This window comes from Kryptolebias marmoratus, linkage group LG2 (assembly GCF_001649575.2).
Source record: "Kryptolebias marmoratus isolate JLee-2015 linkage group LG2, ASM164957v2, whole genome shotgun sequence".
NCBI classification, from domain to species: Eukaryota; Metazoa; Chordata; class Actinopteri; order Cyprinodontiformes; family Rivulidae; genus Kryptolebias; species Kryptolebias marmoratus.
Window position 1 is genome coordinate 13186098 of NC_051431.1, and position 25586 is coordinate 13211683.

General features: G+C 36.5%; 1 protein-coding gene across 2 annotated transcripts in view; it reads right to left on the reverse strand.

Moving 5' to 3' along the window:
* Positions 1-17593: 17593 nt before the first annotated feature.
* The window catches only part of drd2a (dopamine receptor D2a), a 59045-nt gene continuing 51052 nt past the window's right edge, over positions 17594-25586 (reverse strand). For both annotated transcript variants that reach the window (XM_025008755.2, XM_017428959.3), the window contains exons 4-8: positions 23460-23596; positions 21493-21701; positions 20543-20629; positions 19009-19393; positions 17594-18549 (exon numbers count right to left, since the gene is read on the reverse strand). In XM_025008755.2, the coding sequence (XP_024864523.1) occupies positions 18353-18549; positions 19009-19393; positions 20543-20629; positions 21493-21701; positions 23460-23596 (1015 nt within the window). In that variant the 3' untranslated portion in view covers positions 17594-18352. The remainder of the gene's footprint in view (positions 18550-19008; positions 19394-20542; positions 20630-21492; positions 21702-23459; positions 23597-25586) is intronic.

Here is a 25586-nt window from a genome sequence, read left to right on the forward strand (position 1 = left end):
TTCAGACCTGAAATTTTTTGATTCATTTATGTTCTGTTTGTACCTTACCAGTGGCATCAGCTGTTTGTTTTGTGCTGCTCTGGTTTGTTTCATTTATTTAACTATTCATTTAATTTTCAAGGTTTTTTTCTGATGAACTACTGCTTGTCTGGGATTTAACTCAGTGAGGTGGGTCTGCTTGCATATCTCCAGGTGAATCAGAGTTGGGTCTGCACCAAAAGTGAGGCTTCACTTGTCATCAGTCACGTGATTTCAGGGAGGCTGAAGCAAGCCTGGAAGCCGGGCTTCATTTGAAATTGGCCTTCCTGCTCTGAGCGTGACTTGAAGCTTTGGTTTAATTGGCCCATCTCTGAGGGAAAGTACTGAGAAGTGGCAAGGAACATGGGCAGGAAACAGAACATGAAGAAAACATCACAATGAAAACACAAGTAACAACACTAAACACAAGACTTACAAAGCACAGAAATCATGATCACAAAGCGAAAAGAAAAAAAAAACTAACAATAAAAGCAAAAAGAGCTATAAGAAATAAACAAAAAAACAGATCCTGACAGTTTGTTGGCTTTGATCTGCAAATGCATTCATCCCTGAGATTTAGTTTTCATTCTCTTTTTGGATCAATTTTAACTCAGTCTGTGTAAACGGTTTTCACTTGGCTAGTTTTATTTTTTATTCTCTTCTGATTTGTATAAGGACCTTTTTAAAACGAAATCCTGTTGTACGCTTGCTGTAAATCGTCAAGGAGAGCTTCAGAAGCAGACATAAAAAAGAAGCACTGATCTTACAGCTGAATTTTTTCCTTTCTATTGCTTCCTTCAGTGTCTTCGAAACTGAACCCAAACCAGTTTTTCTTTTGCTGCAGTGATCTGATGAGACATGTCTGTGGAATGCACAGCTTCATTTAATCTGTCTCACAAGAGTTTTGTCGTTCTATTGTTCTTTTTCTTTAATTTGTTTTCTGTACGTATCCTTGGCCTAACACCAAAACCAGAAAAAAGAAACACTTTTTTTTCTATATTTAATCAGACCTACTTGAACAAATATTCCTGCTTCAACCTTTTTACACATGCAATGACACATTGGATACCTTCTATCTCAGCCAGTAATTGGGTTTGCAGGCACCTAAACTAATTTTATTTCTAACAGGGAGAGCAGCAGGAAGAAGATAATGTCATGCAAGTTGTTGCAAGTTGTTGGTACCACAAACAACATCAGCAACAGAAAAAAAACCCACAAAAAGAAAAACTCAGACAGCTGCCTTGTTCTATATTTAAATCTTTTTGGCTGTTTTGTCCTTTATTTTTATTTTGTACTAAATTTATCAGTAACTGGACTTGAATCAAACAATATCTTTATTAGACTGCATTTAGATAACAAGGTTGTCTTTGAATTAGAAGTCTGGAAGTTTGATCCCCAGTTCTACATATCACCTCGTTCTTGTTCAAGATACCCTAGTTGATCCCCAGTGAAAGCTGCTTTGGATAAAAACTGCTAAATTAATGAGATGTTACATAAACATTTTTTTCTAGCTTATGACTTGTCCAACTTAACTTGACAAACCTTATGTGATTAGTGTTCTAAATTATGTAAGGTTTGGTGTAAGCATGATTGTGTGAAGTAGTTATGAGCAGTCAGTAGCTTACTTGCAGAAGACAGCAAGAGTTATCTTGGTTTGGAGAATCAGGGAGAAATTCCTATGGGTGAGTCATGCTAACAACTGGTCAGAGGCAGGTCATTTAAAAGTGAATTGCTGCCTTCTAAAACAGTTCAAACATTGAAAAAAATTGTAGGAGTTAAAGTGAATGAATTCTTTTAAATGTTACACTGTAAAGCACTTTAATTTGTTTCTGAAATGTGCCATACAAATAAAGCTGCCTTGCCTTGCCTATGCTGCATTGCTTTTGCATCAGACAGTTACTTATACTATACTTTGACGATAGACTGGTCGAACCACAGTCTGTGGTTTCAACAACTTTTATGCAAATGGACCATGTAAATTGTAATTTTCTTGCATGTTTATGAAATCTTTGAGGCTTGACTTGTTTCAGATTGTAGAAAGTTGGTCTTGAATAGGTCCTGTCTGACTAGTCATTAACCAGACTCCTTTGTCAGAATTTCTCCCAGATTATCCCAACTGAGATTACTCTGACTGCTGTGTGTTCAGGTAAGATGATTTTGAAATTATATATTATATATTTTTTCTCTATTTATATATATAAAAACCTCCTTCCAGACAATGCTAACAAAACAGGGAAATATCCACGTCCCAAAACAATTATAGTTTTTAATTGTTTTTCCTTTTCATTACACAATCAAAACTTAATGGAAAGAGAGTTAAAACAAAGACAGCTGGACATAAAAAAAGTTTGTAAAAATGCTTATATTGTTGTGGTTGCTAGAACACAAAGCAGCAATAGACACACATAAAACGAGCTGTTTTGTCATTGTCTCTGAAAATCTCCGTTTATCATGTCAGGCAAGACAGTTATGTGTAAATGGTTATATATCTTCATTGTAAAATACAAGTCTAGTTTGGCATCTTCCTGTCACTGCATGACCTTGTCCCTCTACTTCCCATGCAGTGATGAGATTACCTGAGGCCACAGGTTGACGCCGGGGTGGTGGAGGGGCTGAAAGAAGCAAGCAATGTGTATGCAAGCAAGCAAAAAGCAAGTAGCTCTCAGGCTTATTTTGGAAAGTTAATATTCTTTAATATCTCAGTTTTTCTCACAAAAAACAGTTTTTCTATGAGATTTGCGGCAAAAAATGCGTTTTGCAAAATATCTGTTTTTCTGTGGACATGACTACTTAACTCCACATAAAACCCTCTTCAAAAAACAAAACCATCCCTTTAACGACCTTTATTGTTTGTGTGATTGTAATTTTATGTCATTTACACAAGTTCGAGAGTAGAAAGGATGCACAGAGCGTCTCTCTAATATCCTCAGCTCTCATCTTGATGGGGAAGGATGTCATCTGGCTGTTTAGCATTTCAGCAGAGAGTCATTATATGACCTGCAAAGCCCCTTTTAATTAGGATGTTAAAACTGTACCCTGTGGTGTTAAACAGCTGTAATCAGGACTGATGCAGCTGAATCATTTGGCCCAGATGGGTACTGCCAGCAGCTCCAAGCAGGCCTCCAGGTAGGTTATTCTTGTGATAACTGACTCAGTGATCATTTGTCACCTGGAGGATGATCTTATGATATAGAAAATGTTTTGGCAAAGTATCACTCTGCAATATGATGTAGAGAACAAAGTTGGTAACTGCAGTTTTCGCTGAAGTTCTGTTTTGAAAGACAGCTTTTGAAAACTCTGTGAATACCTTGTGAATTTCTGGTCACGCAAACACTTTGAAAAGGTACTTTACATAAAGAAAGAAAATGCATTAGATATTGAACTATTGACATTGAATTGCCTTATTATCCCACTGTGCATTCTTATTATCCTCTCAGCTTCCTGTCCTTGGTGTTGTCATGTACCTGGGAAATGATTAATGGTGGATCTCGCTCCTATCTAACTCACAACAGAAACTCACCAACACTTATTTACTCTGCACTATCCCAATAGACTTTACAGTTTATTTTATAACAGCATCTTCAAGGATGACCATTTTTCTCCTCATTGTTCTGTCTCCTCAGAAATCAACTGTGTGTGTGTGTGTGTTTGTGTTCCACAGAAAATAATCTTATTATTTCTTAGTACCGTTTGAAATGAATTTGGCATTTTTCCTCCTAAAAATTCACTGTGGTTAAATCTCTCTATTATTACTGTAAATAAACTGAAACAAGCCTTGGAAATCTTTACACAGTAGAATTAACCACAATGCTTTGTAGTGGTTTAAGGGTTTGAGAGCTTTTGAAATTTGTCACTTGTGCAAATTAGTGGAATAAATTTATTGGATGCTTTTAGTGCAGCGCCACTGTTTTGCATTTTCATAATGCACGAGTCTTTTCTGAATTACTCTGTTTTACTGACAGATTTAAAAGATGGTTTTAAAAAGAGGGTAACACAAAAATGTCATGGTTTAACTATAATATATGTAACTCCCTTATCTTATTTGTTGTTTGATCTTAGATTTAAACACTTTGAACTGCATCTATAGGCAGATTTAATGCACTCACAGCAGGATGGAACCGTGATGGAAACAACTGGATTAGAAAATAATTTTAATTCCCTGATCTCACCAAAATGTGAAAAAAAGCACAACTTCTTAAAGAGGTTTTATGGTAGAGATGCGAGTTGGACTTCCTTGGCAAATGTTTTCTAAACATTTTCAGATTCCTTATGCTTATTTAATTTAAGTATATGGATACTTGGGCAATTTTAAAAAAACAGATGCATGCTCACAGCAGCTTGTAAGTGGAATCTAGAGTCACTAAAACATGCATAATTGTGGACTGTGACAGGAAACCTGCACAGGCCTGGGTAGGCTGCAGTGATTTCCACTCTACCACCATGCAGACATTCTTTTTACATTTGATTTTATACTCAAGAGATTAATTTAGTTAAAACATAGTTCTATATTAATATCCAGACCACATAAGTCACTGACAAAACTCTAAATGAAACTTCATTTATTGACAAGACTATATTTCTATGTTAGTCCCAATTTCACCAGACTTCTAGACAAAACAAGATAAAATACAAAAACCCGGAGAACCCTGTGTTCTCTGCACCACCAGCTGAATTCGTGGTTATGGGTTCATGAGTAATATGTTGTAAACGGAAACATTTAGATCAATAAAGAAAGGTGATTGTTTAGACTGAAATACATTGTAGATCAACTATAAAATTATCTAAGGGTGTCTTCCAACCTGCGAAAGCCTTAAAAGAAAAGAAAAAGAAAATTGGATTAGAAAAAAGCCAAAGTGAAATTTTTGGTCACCTATCAGTACTGCTAGAGGAGAAAACAAGCTTAAAGCAGGTGGTAACTCAACAAGTGTCAGGTTTCTCTGACGTCGAAGAGAAAACAACAGCTTGGTGGTAGACAGACTACAGGACTCAGATATCAGGTAAGTGTATTTATTTACAGTGAGGAGTGAGATGACCGGAATGGAAGTGGAATCTGAAAAGCGGAGGAGAAACGGTAAGTGATCAAACGAGGATCTTAAACGAGCGATAAACGAAACGACTGATTGGAGGCTTACTAAATAGTCAGGTGAGGTTCTGCATCGGTTGTTGAGGAAGACAAAAGACATCAACGAGGAATCAAGGCTGGGTCGTTGCAGATGGAACTGGAACCAGACTGGAACGTCAGGCAGACAGGAACTCACTAAGAGGACGAATACAAAAACACAGGTAAGTAAATCTGTAACTTTACAGGCAGGTTACTGAGCTGGCTCGAACACTTTACCACGAGGTAAGCAATGCTCCAGCGCTGATCTGGTTCCCACCACAGCCTTAAATACAGCAACTCGTCTGATGTCTCATCTCCTTCAGGTGTGCAAAGGACCTGCTTGACTCCACCAGTAGGAGGAGCCAAGCATGTCCACCAGGAAGTGTCAACAAAATCACCGATTACAACAACAAGGTGTGTGAGGAGAGCTGAGTACAAATCCACCTGAAAAAAAAAAAAAACAAGCAACAAAGAAATAAAGCAGTAAAGATAAAAAAGACAATTTCTCTTTAGAATGCATTTGTTATCTTTAAAGGAAATATCCTATGTAGCCTGATTGAGCATCTTTGAGACTTGCGCTGTCTTTTCTTGTTGCTAAATTTGGCAGTCACTTTCCTTTTTTTGTCTTTTACTCCCTTTATTTATGTGCTCTTGCCTTCTTGTTTGATTTACTGTCCCACTATAATTTGTTTTGGGTGGATCTTGTTTGCCTCTCAGTTTCTAGTATATGGTTTCATTTTTCATCCTTTTTCTTTTATGTTCCTGACCATTTTGCCAGCTTGTTCATATTTCACGTCTTTCCTTGGGTTATTCCATATCTTTCAGACACCGACGTTTGTTTTAGTTCCTGGAGTTTTCTCTTTAGTTGTTTCCATTGTGATCATAACTTCTTAGCCTTTCGTCATCTGTCTGTGTCTGCATTTTCCTCCTGGTTCAAACAGGTAATGAAGCATTATAACAGTTTAACCAAAACCCATGAGGCGTTTACAGAAATGAGACAGCGTGTTACAGGTATATTTCTGCTGAACAAATACTGTACAACAATGCCCAAACACTTCTGCCTGGAACACAAAACCCTCAGTGAATTAAGTGACACTCAGATATTCATCTGTTTCATTTCCTGCCCTTTATGTTTTTTTCTCTCTTTTTATGTTTTTGCAGTTTTTTTTCTATGAGTTGATTTTGCCTCCTGTTCTTTAAGCACCAGGTGTATTCTTTCAGTTTGCTACTGATCACACCTGTGTTTGCTTACTAATTTGCTCAATTAGTATACACAATCACACATTTCCAGTTGTTCTTTGTTAGATCTTAGTTCTAGTTGGACTTGTGTGCTCTTTTAATACATGTCAGTGTTTTGCCATTTTACTTTTAACTTCTGCTTTTTCCCTGTAGTGTTTCTTTCGTTAAATATATATTTTTAATCTCTCCACCTGTTTTCTGAGCCCTGCCTGCATTTGGCTCCTAATTAAATAATTAGATGTCTGTCAGACCAGAGGTGCGTAAAAACACATAAAACCACACAAGTTATCAAAACGCAGCTTGCCAGATGGTAGCTTGTGTAAAAATGTTTGATATAATTCAGTAAGCATCGGCTGATATTTTGCTCTGTGCACATGTGTTAGCAAAATGTCAAGATTCAGAGTCTCTTCTATATGAGCAGTTCGGCGACAGACAGACAACTGAGACCAGGAAGTAACGGTAAGTGCGTTTATTTACAGTGATGGAAAAGTGCAGACTGGAACTGGAATCGGGATCTGGAAAACGGAGGATGAGGTAAGTGCGTGAATATAAGTTCTTGATATGAGAAGGAAGGCGAGGTACTTTGTTTGTAGGTAACACAATGTTCTTACGAGGAGGCAGGCGATCCAATGCTCGGAGGTGAGGTGAGGCAGTGAGCAATTCCTTTTAGATGGCAGCAGACTTGCAGACAGACAGGCACAGGTGATCAGGTGAGTACTTGGTTTGACAGGGTTCCCAGGAAGAAGACCAGACTGGCTCCAGAGTGAACAGGTAGTTCTGAGGCAAAACAACATTACAACAGGATTCACAGATCTCGGGTTTTCACAAAGGCTTGGCACATTTACCACAAGACAAGTAATGCTCCAGCGCTGGTCTGGTTCCAACCACAGCCTTAAGTACTCCTGGCTTCCTGATCAGTCTGATCAGCTACAGGTGAGGGAGGAGTGTGAACGAGATGTCACTCTTCAGCCCAGGACGGCCCACCAGGAAGTAAATACCACACACACACACCACCAAAACTCCACCATCACCACACAAAATAGTTCATCAATTACTAGATGGAGTTTAATGAAGCTCTGAAAAAGATCATTGGATGTACATCTACAATTGGTTAACTAATAGAGTCAACCACTTTCAAAATGGCTGCCACAGCTTCTCGACCTTAAACATTAGATGTCTATAATTCAGTCAGTTTTACAGACAGCTAAAATTGGGTGTTTTAGTTTTAGCTGAAAGTCATTCCCAACACATACTACTAGTCAGTTCTGTTTGTCTGCTGAAATATCCAATGAACCGGTGGAGAGAGTTTAATGAAACAATCAGAACTAAATCGTTGGATACACATCTACAGCTGATTAAGTTTTGGAGTCATGTCTATTCAAGATGGCCACCACATCCAATTTACCTTAGCCAACCCAAAGATGGCTATAACCCAGCCAGTTTTACAGCCCTTTAGCTAAAATTTGATGTGATAGTAGCTAAGAGTCTTTTACAATGCATACTGCAGTGAAAGTTCATGATATTGTATGAGAGTACACATACTATTATTTTTAAGGTTTGAGCAAAATGGCTTTAATGGTGTTATTTCTCAATAAAAGATGATTTTAGTTTAAAAATATAGCATGAAAGGAGGCAGGCGATACTCATTTCTTAAAGGATAGTTTTTTGTTTTATTTTATATTGTATATTTACATAGAAAAAAAAATACCATGCCGAGTTTTAAGTTGAAAGACCCTGCTCTATTTTACCACTCAATATATCAGCCAAATATGGCAAGAAGTCAAAAACAAACTGCTGCCATTAATATTAAAAACACAAAAGAGTTTTCTACTAAAAAGCAAAAGCCTGTTTGTTTGACATCATCCCACCACCGCCACCACCTGTTCTCATTTTTTTTTATTTTAGCTTGTCTTTTAAATTCCTTATTGTAAAAATCATATTCTATTACACTTTTTAGATATGTTCTAATTTTAGGTTGCAAGTTGAAATAGATAAAGGAAAGATTAAAGTCAAATAACCCTCTGTAGAAGAGGTCCTTTCAAACTGAAGTGGTGCATTTAAATAAAATGTCTGAGTAGAGATAACTTGAAGTCTCACGGGCTGCAGACGGACCCTCAAAAAGTACACTTTCTGTTACACTGAATCCATGGTGGTGTTTAGTCAGCTCAGCCACAGCCCATTATCAAATATTAGATCAACACCAAAAACACCACTTCCTAGAAAAAGAATTTGAAAAATATATTAACATCATCTTTAGATAACAAGGTGGTGTGTTTTTATTTCGTGTTTTTAAGTCACTGTATCAGAGTATCACTTGCTTACATAACTGTGTACAATTTATGTCTGGGTAAATCACAACCCATAATAACTGTCAAGTTGTTTGTGTGATGCCTCAGCTGTGAGGACACTGATGTGGTCTCTTGGGTCAAAACTGACAACAGAGCAAAGCCTTTCTCTGCGCATAAACAGGCAGTGTGTAAAACAACAACAACAAAAGTCATTTTAAAAATCTGGTTGCTTCAATAAAAGTTGCTGTTTGAAATATTCGTAAGCTTCTGGTATTAAAAATAGCAAAATTGTTTTAACAAACCAACCAGTATCTATTAGAGGAAACTGTCTAGAAACTAAAACAGACATCTACAGCACATTAAGTTATAGCTTTTTCTTTTTATCATTGTGAAAAGCAGCACTTTGTCTGCGTCCTGCTCGTTTGTCTGTCTGTTGGCAAAATATCCTTGAACCAGTGGACAGATCTTATTGAAGCAAAAGTAGCATTGGATGTACATCTGCAACTGATGAATCTCTAGAGTCAGCCTGTTATAAGATGGCCACCACAGCTAATCAAATTTAGTGAACACAGAAATGGTTATATTTAGTTATTTCTACAGATTTTGAGCTACTGTTTGATGTGGTAGCACCTCAGACTCCTCCCCAATACATGCTCTGAGTAAGAACAGATTGCACAAAACCTCTGTTTAAACCTTGGTATGCAAGTCAGTGGGTGATACGCATTCTTTCAAGGAATGCCACTTTCATTTTATTTCTCAGTCAGTCCTCTTTATTAATTTAATTTCCCGTTACTCAAAAATAACCCGGTTATTGTCAGCAAGAACCCAATTTTTGTTTTGGTAAAATCTGATTAACTGAGAAAGGAATAAATGTTACTGAGCTCAAAATCAATTTAATCTCCTTTTGAAAGTACAGATTTTCTGTCATGACTTTTATTTAACTACTCAGTTATGGAATTTTTCCATAAGTGTCCCCAAGTTATAAAGTTGACTCATATTGTTCCTTAAAGTAAGTGATCTGTTTTGTTAGTGGATTATTTGTCTACTTGTAACAGAATCATTGGCTCGAAATCAATTGTTTGATGCTAACATACTTCATAGTCAAAGCTAATAATGCTACTTAGATTTTTAAATATTACCTTAAAATGATCAAGACTGAATTCCGAGTTCAAGCTGCTGTAGAATATTTGCTCAGAATCCAAAGCCTGAAAAACAGCTTTTTTTTAGATTTCTCCATAAAAACAAACATCTTTCTCTTTCGATTGGTCATGCACCACACTAATCCCTCTCTGAGGAACTGGGGAGTGCAAAAAAACGGAGCGTATGAAACAGATCTAAAGTGAACACAGAGAGAAAAATAGAGGCTTCTACTCTCCAAGAATGTGATTATAACTCAGCTCTGCACCGAGAGAGAGAGCTCTTCAGTCTCTCATTTTCCCTCCCAGTCCAATTAGGAACACACCCCACTGCTCAAATACCAACCTCGAGCTTCTGAGTTGATGGATTGGGTTAAGTTTTCGATTGATACTCCCCCTGTGAGGATAATCGACTGCAAATGTCCAGGCCCATTTTCTACAGATCTCCACTTGAGCAGAGAGGAGCCTGGTGGTGTCAGATGGCAAAAAGAAGAGGGAAATAGAGGGTCTGAGTTGAACTTCTCTGCAGTCTGCTTTCAGCATCTTGTCATGCAAGCTAAAGAAAGAGCGGCGAGACAATAGATGAAATGTATCCAATCAATCATACCCATTGCAATATTTGTCTTGTCTTACACATTTTTCCCTTAAGGTGCACTTTGAGATTAAATTGTCGTGAAGTTTTTAAGTTTTTCCTGTGATGTCTGACACTTTTGAACTTGCCTTTAACAAACATTTGATTCACCGCTGCCACTCTGGATTACAGGAGCCACTGCCACCACCTCAAAGGCATTATTTCTAACCATAGGTCGATACTTTTGTCATGGAAATCTGACCAACAAGAATAAACATAAGCAAGAAAATGTCTTTTAAAGTTTTATTATCATTGTGCCAAAAAAGACAAACAAATTAAAGTGCACAGTCTGCAAAGTCTGGTCAAGTAAGTCTGAACAAAGAGTGAAGGACGGGGTGGTGTGTGTGTGTGTGTGGGTGTGTGTGTCTCCACTTGAGCAGTCCTATGATGGTAAAAAATAATAACTAACTTCAGCATGTGTCCCTGAAGACACATCAGTAAATGTATTTTGTGTTTTCTCCTAGGTTGCTAAAAGTTACTCTAATGCCACTTTTAGGGCATAAATGGGCATTTTTGGTGTCAGATATCGTACTTATTTTCTAAACTTTAATAATGTTCTTTAATGTAAAGAGAAAACAACAAGAACACAATTTTAAAAGATCAACAATACTTTTGATGAGGCATATCATTATTACAATTTAACATGGTAAGCATCTTGCACAATTAGGCCAAATGTCCTTTATTCAGTAGGAAACTATATAACATATTTGCATTTTTATGATAAATATTTACATTTTAAAATAAAAGCTTTATTGTCTGGAAGCAATGTAACAGCTAATCTGCTTGAGTCAAATTTGTGGATTAAATCACAAATTCTGCTGTATTCATATCCCAACCACAACACGGTCTGTTCCAGTGATGCATAACATCTGTAAGCCATTAAGGTCTGGCCATTTAAAATAGTATTTAAAGCATTTTTTCTCAAGAGTCACATCCTCTGTCTTTCTTTGCAATATCTAAGCTTTTTCTTAGACTGACATTATATTATATAGTGCAAGTGGACCAGCTTAGCAACTTTTGACAATGATTTAAGATAATGAAAGCTTTTTTAAATACTGGGGAATATACAATTATTCCCCCCAAAAATAACAACTTAGTCTAAGGTTTTGTTAAAATAAATGTGTCATGTAAAATAAGCATCATCATCTGTAAAACAGAAACAAATAAAAAAGGCCATCATTTATGTTGTGTTTAAATGCCTCTGAATAACTTTTAAAATTAGCCATCTTGCATTTGTTTACTTGATGTATTTAGTTTTTTAAACCACCAAAGAGTTTAATTGTGATCAGACTAACACACTAATCTGAGAAAAAGCCAGGACCAAAGTGTTTTTTTGCTGCCATTCATTTTAAATCAACTTCAGTCTCAATCTTTTTGTGGTTCCACTGAATGGTATTTTATAAACCTTTACACCACCATCATTTTTGCATCACGTTGTTTGTTACATAAAATTATTTGGTTGTGTGGTTCTTTGGTTATGTGCGAGTGCAAATAGCCAGCAGCAGTATCATACATTTTCTGCTGGAATAACTGTGCAGTTTGAAATTGACAGTGATGTGAAGGTTTATAAAATAACATTGGATGAACTGATGTTAACCCTCTGAAAATAAAGTTAAGATACTCTTAGACCCACTGTGGCTTGCCATTAGTTTGTCAATCCAGAATCCAAAAATCAGCATTAAATTCTATTTTTCCAAACAAGGACTGTTCAAAGAACCATCTACAGCAGACTCAATATTATGAGTTCATAACCTTTCCACAGACCGGCTTTTCATACGATCTGAATTATTGCCTTGTCTTCCTGCCTTGTCTTGCTGTTCAATCAGCAATTATTGTCTTATCAGCCACACGTTGTCAATATGTTTGTTTCATTGTCTCTGAACCCTCTTTAGACTTTGTTCTCTCAAACCTTCAGACAGTTCTTAAACTTTTTTTGTCTGAGGCTGGATTTCCAGGATTGCAGCATCAGATTAAGTCGATCTTATATTATTCTCATTTTCAGAAGCTCATCTTGTAATCTGCATTTTTTTTTGGGTCTCCTGTTCTTTTAAATTGAACCCTGACACCACAAATCTTCTGGGACTCTGCACTTTTCTGTTTGAGAACAGCAGTCTATAATCACTGGCATTCTGAAAGAAAAGAAACTCCTAATAAGGGCTTTAACATCTCACTCTGCCTACACTTGTTCTCTTCAATGATGACGTTTTTGAAAACATGGTTTTAAAAAATAAGAGCTGTGCTGAAATATTGAGGTCAATACCATATTTAAAACCTCTTTCAACTTGTGACAAAAATGGAATTATTCATACTTTTTTAAATTATAATTCAACACTAAAATGGAATGATTTAATAACTAATATCCTTGAACATGGGTTTAAGTTGCAATTATGCAAATTGTACCCCCACAAAATAATTTAATTATGTTTCCACAAGGAGCCAAAACTTTTGTGAAAGATAATTGAAAATGCTTGGCAAATATCCATAACTATTACAAGGATAGTTTAGATCTTTTGAAGTGGGCGTCTGTACAAAAGTTTTAAACAATTATTATCTCACCTGCTGCAGATAGTGCATGGTTTGAGTTTGGAAAAACTATTTTTTGATTGGTAATGTAACAGCCAAATGTCTTTATATGAATGTATAACTATAAAATGCTTTTGTAGTTTCAGAAACTGTGCCCAGATGAGTTCAGTGTTGCTGCTGTAAGCTGTGTTTGAGGTTGGTAATAACTTGAAAGGACCTGGCTGGAATACATTTCTTAAAGCCTGGAAATAAAGTAAACTACCATTTTGACTGGGAATGATTCTTTGTTATTATTTTTTGTAATTTTACAGATTCCCCAACCAAAATTGCATTATAGAAACAGAAAAACAAAAGCATAGCTGCAGAGACCTTCAACCACCTAAAATATAAATTAAAACAATGATAACGGCAAACATTCAGGTTACGGGGTTGCTGCATTTCATCAGGTTTAGAGTTGAAAATTTGAAACATATCCTTTCCAGAAAAACATTTGATGGATATTAGATTTTCACTTCTTGGTCAGATTCCACATTAAGTAGTGTGCTTCACACACAAGGATCAACAGCTTTAGTATATCAGTAATCCTTTAAATGGAGTCCTGAGGGCTGCAGTGAGCTTGTCACTGGGAGCCGACAGGCCGACGTCCAGACATTCTCCTGTTATGATCAGAAGCTCAATCAGAAATGTTGGATCGGCTGCAAACAGTCAGATCCAAACCACAGGTGTCCAGAAACAACAAAAAAAAAATAACATGAAAAATGATTGCATTAAACTACAGTTTCGTTAAGTATTGAGGAATAACTTTTTATTTAGGTTTTATTAGTGTGAATTGTTGTTAAATAAATAAATAAGCCAGCCATTTAGAAGTTCAACAACCTTAGATCGTTACAACTAAAAAATAGTGGATGTGAACTTAAAAGGTTCACAAATTTTATGTCTTTTAGTGTCACAAGAGTATAGTAAATTACCAGAACTGTTTGTCGTCTTCAATCCTCAACATTAATCTACACAGATAAATAAACATTTTCTATGGCTCTTCAATAGCAGCTTTTCTCTGATAATGTCTGCCAAGGGGCAACTTAAATCCAGAAGTCCTTGTATATGGTACAAGTCCATTAAGCTGCGTCACGAAAAACATCACATCAGTCAGCCACTGCCTGAAGGGACACTAAAAACTAACCCCCCCCAAAAAGAGAGACAAAATAAACATCCTCTTTACTCATTCTGTTGTTGTATGATAAATACACAATGAAATTAAGATAAAAGAAACTTCACTCGATGAAACACAATATCAACAAGTGAATTAAAGTTATTAACAGAATCTTTATTGCAGTTTCTGGCTTAAGAAATTGTGTGTGTGTGTTTGGGAGGGGGCATTTTTAATTATATGTCTGTCATAAATTAGCTCTTTAGTTTAAATATTTTAAACAAAACAAGAATGGCAACCATGAAGTTTCCATGAAAATATTAATTACAAAAAAACACTAACAAAAACAGCCATGCATGCAACTTGAACATTTAAGGTAAGTTAATAAACAGATCATGTCAGCAAAATATTGTCTCCATTTTGCAAAGTGTGGGGTTCTAAAAGGTTTGTTTTCATAGACCAAGCACATGATGCTTTAGATCATTGGGTCCAATCCTGGTCCTGGAGGGCCACCATCCTGCATGTTTTAGGTGTTTTCCTGCTCTGACACACCTGTTTAGAATGACTGAGTGATTAACAGGCTTCTGCAGAACCCAAAGACCTGCTGAAAAACAGGGAAACAACTAAAACATGCAGGGTAGTGGCCCTCCAGGACCAGGATTGGACACCACTGCCTTAGATAAAGTTTTTGAATTTCAAACTAAACTGCTCAAATATTAATAGAAAACTAATAAAGTTATTAAAAAAATGCAGGTTTGGAAACACAACTTGTCTCCATGGAGATGAAGCAGATTTCAACTGTGGTTTTGAGGAATGAAATAATGAATAACTTTATAAATAAAAGGTCAATAAACATGTTCTGCTCAACAAATAAAGTATTTAATTACAGTGGGACTTCCCAGGAGCTGAACAGCTGCTGACAGCTGGATGGTACAAGTCTGGTTAATGTCTGTGGGGAAGAAACGTCTAGAGGCAAGAGAACGGTGTAGACCACTGAAGTGGGCCAAACCACTTAAGAACTGGAGCAGGTTGGTCTAATCTTTTAAAACTTTTCAGTCCAAGTTTTTGTTTTTTGTTTTTACATGCATAATTTTTTTTTTTTTTTTTTTGGGGGGGGGGGGGCTTCAAGTATGTTTATTCCCTTTATTTATCAGAAAATGATGTGCAGCCTGTATGTTGTGTGGAAAGACAGTTCAAAGTTTCAACACCAAACAGAAAAGATGTTTGATAATTTTGCTTTCATCCAGTGTATTTTCATCAAAATCACGCACACATCAATAATTCCCTTACATTCTTAGTCAATGAAATGTAGAAGTATTTATTTTTAAAACGAAAGAAAATTATTTTTTATTGTTTCTGATTTAAAGAAATTAAAAGATTAGTCAAAAAGTCAGTTCACATTTTTAACTTCAAACCTTTAAGTCATTCCTGACTTTTCATCTAAAATACACTTTTCAGTTAGGGGAGCCTCATGTGAATTTTGAAAACATTTATTTTTAACCAAAAAGCAACAAAGCAATCCTCCAGGTACTGAATATAAATAGCATCATTGTTTTCAAGTTTTTTGCCTGACTTTCCACCTTTTGAGGTTTATTCAGTTTAATTTATCACACTTCCTTTGAATGACATAGCAACAGAGACAAAACCCCTATGTGCATTGTGCAACATGATGTAGAAAAACTCTGCACTGCATTTTATGGTTTCAAATACAAAAATAAAACAAGAGACCAATGCAATATGTAAAATCAAGATGGCACTTTGTTGTATGAAGTGCTGCTCCCTTATCAAGTCCAATTTCCACCGGCACCCAGCTGGTTAACAGCCCTGGAGGCAGTCATTGTTAACCTGGGTCATTTTAACCAATCCAGCAAGGTTGTTATATAATCCAGGAAAGCAGATCTGCATGTTTGCTTTGGCACAAGTTTCATGCCTGAAGCCCTTCCTGACGCAACCCTCACCTTTTACTCAGGCTTGGAACCAGCACCAGACATACACAGAAAGTACCCTTCCAATGGCTGGTTTCTTTGTTGTATGAAGAATTTTAGTGAAATTAAACTGTATGTACGTAGCTTGTAATGATTTTATTTACATTACTATTAGTTCTGGCTACAAAATAAATAAACCATTGGAATTCACAAAAATAATTAAACCTTTGCAAAGTATGATACTCCGTAAACTGTAGTATTCATCTTTGATCATTTCTTCTACAGACTGTAGCTAAAACTTCAGCCTCGGCATCCGCCGCAACAACAGAAACAGGTTTGGCTGTCAAAAAATGAGAAAGTTTTAATTCATTTGGGTTTATCAGAGGTCAGGGATTGTTGCAAGAAAAAAGAACTTTAATGTTGCAGTTCTGACTCCACTCACAGAAACCTTGATTTTTTTTCTCTCTTTGGGTCTTTTATAGCTCTTAACCCAACCTGATTGTTTTTTTCCCCTTCAGTTTCTTCTTTCAAACTGTCTGATCTAAAAAAAAAAAAGGTATCGTACAAAAGTTTTAGATGTGTCAGCCACTTGTTTCAGTAAAGATACATATTTTTACAGGCACAACAAGGCACATTAAAAAAGTTCAAAATGTAAAAGGAAAGTGCTGGTTAGTTACAAACTGGTTTCCACAAATATTCTGTTTTCCAATTGCTCTAAACATACATATGCACACACACACACACACACACACACAAGCAAAATAATCATCACTTTCACACACACCTACACACACACACAGGCAAAAACCTCATTGCTCTGACCTCTGACTTTACCTTCGACAGCGAGTGATAATAAATAGCGGAAACACATTATGGAAATTGCACGCATGTCATGTCCATCACAGGACTTGATTTTCACAAAATGACCTTCATGTTTTTCATGTTTGGACGTAGGTGTTTCTGGATATTCCAGCATACATGACAAAATAAGAAAAAGTACTACAAGGACTTAAATACCAAAAATATTCTCACTGCAGCCTGTTTACCGCACAAGAATAGAAGCTGTTTTTTTTTTTTCCAAGCTCAAAGACTTTCACATTTACAACAAAAATGAATGGTTATGACCTGACAGGATTAAACCCTCATATAGTTTGTGTGTGGAGTGTACAAATTACTGTAGTAGCATCATCCAGCTTTGATTTTTTGTTTAACCTCTGGTGTTGCGAGGTTAATTAAATGAATCTTAAAGCTGTTGAATAATGTCTTAAATGTTGAACTGAATTTGTTGCAAAATCTGTCACCCTAAACAACACACAAAGATTTATTACTATGGCTTTTATTTCAGCTTTGCAAAGTTTTACCTCATTCCTACTAACAGAGGCCTCCGGGGGCAGCTTCAGGTCTCGCACACATCCAAATAATTATACCTGGAAGCTGCAAACTCCTCATATAGGTCATTAGCTTGAAACTGGTTCCACGGAAGCAAGGCATTCACAGCAACATTACTCACACAAAAACCGCAAATTAGTGACAGGTACGTAACAGGTGTGTGTGTTCGCACATGCAGTAAGTAGGGATATTCATGTGGCACTTAACATTGTATTTTATTTTTATTTACTGTACATATTTTGCTCTTTTTTAAACACATATTTTATGAAAAGTCAACAAGAGGAGCAGTGTAGCATGCATCACATTTCCATTGCAGGCATTTAATCACAGTTAATGTTGTCAAACTATGTACATTACAGCAAATTAAATAATGATGTCAGATTAATTTATAAAATTGCAAAAATGCAGATATTGGCATCGTCACATTGAGCAGAGAGTATTTTTTTTCTTTTGTCAATACACATTCCAATCAACAGTAAGAGCTGACATATCCATAGTAACACTGCAATGAACACTGATGTGATATCTTTAGGATTTGTAGAATTTTTTCATCATTGAAACATAAGGTAGACACACAATGGATAGCAGTTTGCATGTGTGCGGTTATACATAGATGGCTCCATATGTAACAAGCACAATGATTTCGGAGAACGATGTTGCTTTTTTTCCTTTCTTTCTTGTTTCCCTTCCATGTTGTTACAGACTTTTCTTGTTTTTACATTCAGTTATCTGGAGAGCAGAACAATTCACACATAGAGCCAACAGACCTTCCAAGAAGACACTGTCAGTTTTTTTTTTTTCTTTTTTTTGTAGCTTTCCGCTGTAATTCCAAAATCCAATTGCAAATTTCCCATGTGGTGCATTTTCCTTAACAGGATGAGGTATTTGCCTGAAGAGATGGCCTGACCCTTTTTTTCACTCCTCCCTCAGTTTGATCAACAAGAGATGCAGCAGCTTAGCAGTGCAGGATCTTAATGAATGCTTTTCTGAACTCAATATTAAAGGTGGTGTATATGATGGGATTTACAGCACTATTCACGTAGCCCAGCCAAGTGAACGCATTATACATCTCAGCAGGAACTTTGCATTTGGTGCAGTGGGTGTTCAAGATATGTGTGATGAAGAATGGCAGCCAACATATGATGAATACACCTGAGAAGATAAGAGGAGAAAACAGTGTTTAAGTGGGAGAAATAAAGGGGAAAAAGGTAAAAAAAAATTAAAACTCTTACTACGTATTAGACCTCAATCTGCAGGCAAAAGGCGGCGTATAAAAATGTTTTCTGTTTCTTGCATCACCATTTTAAGCTCTTTTAGGTCTTTCCAAAAGAGTTGAAATGAAAATAAAAAACTCAAACAGGCAGCCAATTACTTGGTAACTGAAAGAAAAAGTAGAATTCCACATTCCAAGAAAGCCTTGTTGCTAATTAAAACAGGATCCAATATCAGGTTTCTTTAGTTTGAGATTTGTTCCCTTTGGGTTTGATGCTGGGATAATTGCATGATGTTTCACATGCTCAAAGCCGGAAACCCAGCATGACTTTTCACAAGATGTGAAAAGTTTGGATGAAATGGGAAGTGTAAAAGAAATTTAAGTAAGATGCAACATACCAAGAACGATGGCTAACATCTGAGTAGCTTTCTTCTCCTTCTGTTGGGAGATCTTCCTCTTGCTCATGCTTTTGACAGAAGTCTGAGTCTTGCCATTAGGTAAGGCCTGTGTCTGGAAGGATTTGGCTACAATGGGTGCTGGCTCAGACAGGGCCTCCTTGGGCTCGCCATTTTTCTCTGCCTTGTGGCTCTCCTCAGGTGGTGTGGGAGGTGTGGAAGAGGGGCTAGCGTTGGCCTTGTCAGGCATTAGCTGCTGGTGGCTGGTGGCCGGAGTGTCTCCAAGAACACTCTGTGTCTGCTGCCTCTGCTTCTGGCTGTTGCCACTGTTGTTCAGCTCATCCAGCTCCAAATCTTCCCCCTCGGTGGCCACATCTTTGATAAATATCTGAACAAAGACAGGATCAGCAGCAAAACAGGGACTCAGATGGTTATGTTTTATTTGGGCTAAGGAAGAGAAACCTCAGAAACCTTTAGGATCTCTAAGACATTAAAACAGTGGTATAAGCTTACATTCATAACTGACATCAAAGAGTAAACTGGTCAAAGCTTTAACCCTGGTTGAAAAGTGCAGTCTATTATGGGATGGTTTCTTGCATTCATTAATGAAAACATCTCCACATACATGTTGGTCTTGTTTCTTCTTCTGCCCCACATTAAATTAATACAAACTAGAGATAATTTCATTAAAATAGCCTCAATTTTTTGCACCTTTTGTTACAATCTGCTCGTAAAAAAACTTCACTGGCACAGCTTAAGTAGCTACAAGCCCATCATCCACCATTATCCACTCCAGTTTCCAGAGGGGTTCCCAAAATATTCTTCACTGGATTTTTTTTCGAGTAGTTTCCATTTAGAGCTAAGATCACAATTTGCTTGAACCACTCATGTTTATGGTTTTCTTTTTCATTTTTAGCTTTACATCACAGTTAATAATGGTTAATTAGCCTGTTATTTAACTTTTTAATGGTAAATACTAAACAGCAAAGCAAGATATTAAAATCTGAGTACCACTACAGGGATCCTGAGTACCACCAGTGATACTTGAGAACCATGCCATTAAAGGTTGTTTTTTTTACATATTAATACACTTGATTCCTCAAAAAACTGTTTTTTTTCATACTAATCAATTGTCTGATATCAATCAATACTAAAAATTTAATATCTTCCTTGCCTTTCTCTTTATTAAGCCTTTTTGGTCATTAGGTATAATAGAAAAACACCAGGAGCAAGTGATTATTTTTGTGCCTGAATGTGTGTCCTGTGCCAATACCACCATCATGTGTTCTGCCGTCTGAACACCGGCAAGTAGCTTAGTGTGTCGATCTCTCTTTCTTAATTCTTGTCAATTTTTTGAACAATACGTGTGAGTTAAACATGCATGAACAATCTAATATTAATATAAGACAACCATAATACACTTTGATGCTTTAGTTTAGTAAAAAAAAAAATCAGTTTTTCTTTTTGAATGAAATTAAAATATAGAAAGTGGGAAATCATGTCTTAATAGGAACAAACAAACTAAATGAATACACACCACTTTCTTCTTATTGACAGGTAAACTTCCATTAGATTTAACAATCATGGTGCACAACCTCACATCCTCTGGATGAGTACACTTGTCCTGAAATGGAAAAACAGCTGTGTCAGGCAAGGAGAGAGGGCAATGTCAAAGCAACTGACAAAAGACAGTCTAAAAACAGATGCATGAATCTGACTTCCTGTGAGGTCAGGAGAAAAATGACGAGAGGTTGAAAAAAAAGAAAACCTTATGCAATAATTTGGTGTTTTAACCTAAAACAAATTATTTCACTCTACAGAGTAATAAGCTGCCAACTGAAAGCATCCAACAAATATAAGTAGAAGCTGAATTACTGCATGTTCTACTTTCATTTAATGGCTGAAATGACAGCATGAGGTGCAGCATTAATAAGTTATTTGAACCACTTGACTTTCTATCCAAAACCCACCAAATTTCACTCTGTCGTGAAAATCAATAATACAAAAAACATGCAAAATGATCACTTCTGTCACTAAAAATATGGCATTTTAGCAAGTAATTGTTTTTATATACATAAAAAGCTGTTCAAGTGCCCAAAAGATCATGGAGTAATATTATTTCAGTTCATGGCCATGGATCTTATAAACTGTGTTTTGGAGAAAAAATAAATCAGGAATATTGTCTTCAAAGTATTCCTTTCACAGTGTGTTGCTATGTTGCAAAATGTACGCTGCCAAACAATACCTGATGTAAAACCATTAGGTGTAATTGAGTTGATAGAACCATTGATTGCAAATTTCAAAGGTCAACAGATTTTCTGTTTTCATATTTACTTTTACAAACAAAGTGACAAAATGTTGTTCTAGTATAGTCAAATAGAACATAAAAATAAAGAGCTCTGGTGTAAAACAGAGGTAATTTAGTTTCATATTGGAGCCATAAAAGCACTGGCTGTAAACAGGAGCCATATTTCAATGGCTGCTAACCTTCAGTGAAGTGGCTACATCAGTGTCAACAGCCTGACAGACTCGCTGCTTTGGTTTTGTGTTTACACGTTTTCTGCGCTTCCTCAGGACCACATAAATTTGCACATAAACCAGCAGGGTAATGATGAAGGGCACGTAGAAGGACACGATGGAGGAGTACACCACAAAGGCTGGATTGGCGATCACGCAGAGAGTCGCGTCACGAGTAGCTGTGGAGACAAACACAGAGTGAAGAAAAACTTCTGGCTGCATCTTCCCAAAGAGGAGAACACTTGTTTGGATCGAACCAGGGCCTGCAATTTGGTTTTGATTGCTTGAAATGCATCCAAAAATGTAATCAGTTTCTACAGTCTTCTCACTTGGAGGTCATTCACACAATTTTCCATTTTTACACCTCCCATCCATTGCATTCCCATATGGAAGTCTCATTGCTTATCCAGAGTGCTGCCATATGGTTTGTATCAGGTGCCAAATGTAGGAATAAAACCACCTCAATTTTATGGTCTCCGCACCAGGGTTGGCTCCAAACATGATCATTATCATTCAGATACTGACATCCTTGTCAATTACAACAGTGAAGGTCTTGCTGCAGTTTTCCCTTTTATGCACTTGTCAGTGAATTTAGGAATCTTTTCAGACAGTTTTACAATCACAGTGCCTCTTTACATTTTTTCGGCGTTAGGTGCAAATTTCTCTGCTCCTACGCAGTGGCAGAACAAGTAGCACTTGTGAGAGCAGCTCATTGCAAACTAGAGCCCCAAACCAAACACAGTAGATCAGCACAAACACCTCATACCAACTGTCAAGCATGGGTGTGGAGGGGGGATGATTTGGGATTATTTTGTAGCCACCTGACCTGGACACCTTGCAGTCACTGAGTCAACCATGACCGTCTCTGTAAACCAAAGTATTTTAGAAAGGTTTTTAGAGTCAAATGTGCATCTGTCTGACAGCTGAAGCTTAGCCAAAATTAGGTCATGAAACATAACAATGAGCCCATACACAGCAGCAAATCTACAACAATGGCATGACTGAAAACAAAAGGAATCAAAGTGTTGTAAGGTTTCAGTCAAAGTCCAGACCTCAGCCTGACTGAAGTAGTGTGGAGGGACTTTGAGAGAGCTGTGTAGCAACAATCGTCTGCAAATCTGAATGAACTAAAGTGAGGTTGTGAAGAAGAACCATGTGAAAGACTGATAAAGAAAATGACCACTTCAAATTATTGCTGCTCAGGAGGTTCTACAGCCTATGAAATCCTAGGGTGGACTTATTTATTTGCACACAGCCCTTTCATTTGGGCTTTGTTTTTGTTTAATAAATAATGACATGGTGGACTCCATTGCATGTTTTAGTACACTTAAAGTGTACTAAAATTAAAATTAAAAGAGAATGCACTTTCTTTTCCCCATAACTGCAAAATGTAAAGTTTCAGTGTGTTTCGATCAAACTAATTAAAACATAATTTGCATGCTTTATATCACTGTTGCAACAAAACTTTCGACTGAAAGCGTATTGCTTCCGTAATCTCTGCTTTCATGCTTTCTGTATCTCACACTGCCTGCATCTTCACTCACTGTCTGTTTGAAATGTTACATCAAGGCTCTCAAAGGGATAAGTGGAGATTCAAAGTGACAGGATGTGAGCCTCAGTAGCTGATAAGAAACAAGTTGGCACCATCCAAAAACTATTAAAAAGAACTGCAGTCACGCTTCTGTTTTAGGGCTGCTCAAAAAGCTCCTGCTTTCAGAATAAACAACCTGATGGCCCAAGGCTTGATCAAGACAAGTGAAGATTAATTTGAAACAGTTTCCTCACATAGGTTCTTCTTCAAATTATGAGCCAATGTCGGTAACTTTTATCTGGTACTGGGGTAGAGGACAACTACGCCTCTTCTAATTCAGTCAAATGCACACACAATGATTTGTATTTTAGTTTCTCTACAGCAGGTGTTTATTAAACTCTCTTACCTGTGTTGTTTAGGCCAAACAACAGGGGACACGAAATGGCAAAAGAGAGTACCCACACCACCGAGATCATTACAGTGACTCGTCTCTTGGAACTGTAGCGTGTGTTGTACAGCATTGGCATCGCAACTGCTGTATATCTGTAAGATGAGAAAAAAATGATGGCCGCCATGGTTAGTATGTATGATGACATCATGTCTGTGCAACTTTTACAATTGCCTTCATTTATTCATTATGGTTTTCTTGTTAGGTTTGGATTTAAAAATTGGTCCAAGTGATGTCTATTTATTATCTGTTCTGTATTTGTTTTTTGTTTTTTTTTACTAAGATTTTTGTCTAAAACACACAGAGAACATGAAGTCTACAAGTGGGTTAAACCAGAAATGTTGCCTGTCATTTGTGATCAGATCTTTTTTAAAGCAGGACTGGCCCTTTGGAAACGGTTATGTGCTGTAGGCTTCGGTTCACATCAGAATGAGATACTGTGAGGAAGGATGTGTTTTTCCCCTTCTGGTCTCTTCTATAAAAGACCTTATTATTTAACCTTGCGTTATTGCTTGGGTTTATTAGTAACCTTGCTGTAAATACCAGGGAATGCACAGCTTCTTGCAATGAGCCATTCATTGATTTTTCTTATCTGGTTTGGAAAACCTTCGACATAAATTCAAGTGTGGTTCTGCTTTGCTGACTGTTCTCAATGGGGTTATTTCTGAATTAAACTAAAATACTTCCTCTCGCTATGTTTTCATGGTAACACACAGTCTTAAAAAACTGCGAAACAAGAAGAAGAAATGTACACAGTTCTGAGATATAATTTTGTGTTGAAGGCTGGGGTTGCACAAACAGGTAAGAGTCTAATTAAAATCTGGCAGCACAGTGAGAGATGTTAAAATCTGTTTTTTTTTTGGAACCGTGACTTGCACTACAAAGCAAACCAATACCTCAGGCCAATGTTTGCTCTTAAAAAAAACCGCACAAGCTTGAGATTCCAAGAAACAGAAATTGGCGAGTCAATATGAGTCAGTCTTGAAATATCTTTTGTGCACACCTGATTTAAACTGTAGACATTTTTTATCTTTATGCAACCAAACTGCAAGCAAATTGTTGTGTAACCTCTGCTTTCAGAATAAAGAGGTATCATGCACTACTCTGCAGTTTCAATTTTGAAGGTCAGCCTGCATGGACTTGTTTCTATATTTTACAGACACTACAGTGTCCTTATGTTCCTGAAATAATGTTGTAAAGCATTTTACAATATGTTGTGAAAATATATGAAGTAAGGAAGATGAGGGCTCAAGTTCAGCCAAACTAATGCAAATAAAATCCAAAACAACTTAACAGATGCTTTACTTTTATTATATTCAGACAATACTAACCAGTATATAGTAATATTCAATATCACTTTTGACATATTTAGTTTAGACAGCAGTAGCTTTATGAAATTTAGCATTTTTTTCCCCACACAATTGTGGTAGTAATTTATATAAAACCCAAACTTTCAATAAAAAAATCAAACCGTCCGTAGTCAGTTCACTTGACTTTAGATGAAAGATGAAGGTGGAAGAATAAGATGGGAAATCTTTAGAGAATGTTTTGATACTAATAAATAGTTTAAGATTGTGTTTTTCACATTTTTTTTATTTGTTTGTTTTGTTTTGCTTCAAGCGTTTTCTGAACTTTTTGAGGACAAAGATTTTTTTTCCAGCATGATTGCAGAGTTTGATTCAGGTTTTAGATTAAACTTGACTGATGTCATTTTTAAAGTTATTGTTTATTGATTTGTTTGTGGAGTTTTGGAAAATTGAAGTATAATTTAAACTGTGTTTCAGCAACATTAAAAGTAAAAACTAAGTAATTAAAAAAAAAAAAACTAAAAATATGTTATTCTTGTGCTTTGAATTATTTCCTATATAAAGCATTTACTATATTCCTGTAAACATTCTGTTTTTGAAGAAAGAAAAGCTTGTAGGTCACTATTAAGATACCAGTGTTTATTTTTATATGAATGTGTGTCTGCTTTTGCCCAAATTCATAGAAGACAGCACAACAAAAACAACCTTTTGATGTATAAATTACATCACCACTTTGAGCTGCTGGACTGATAAAAGCCAACACTTTTATCTGTGAGGG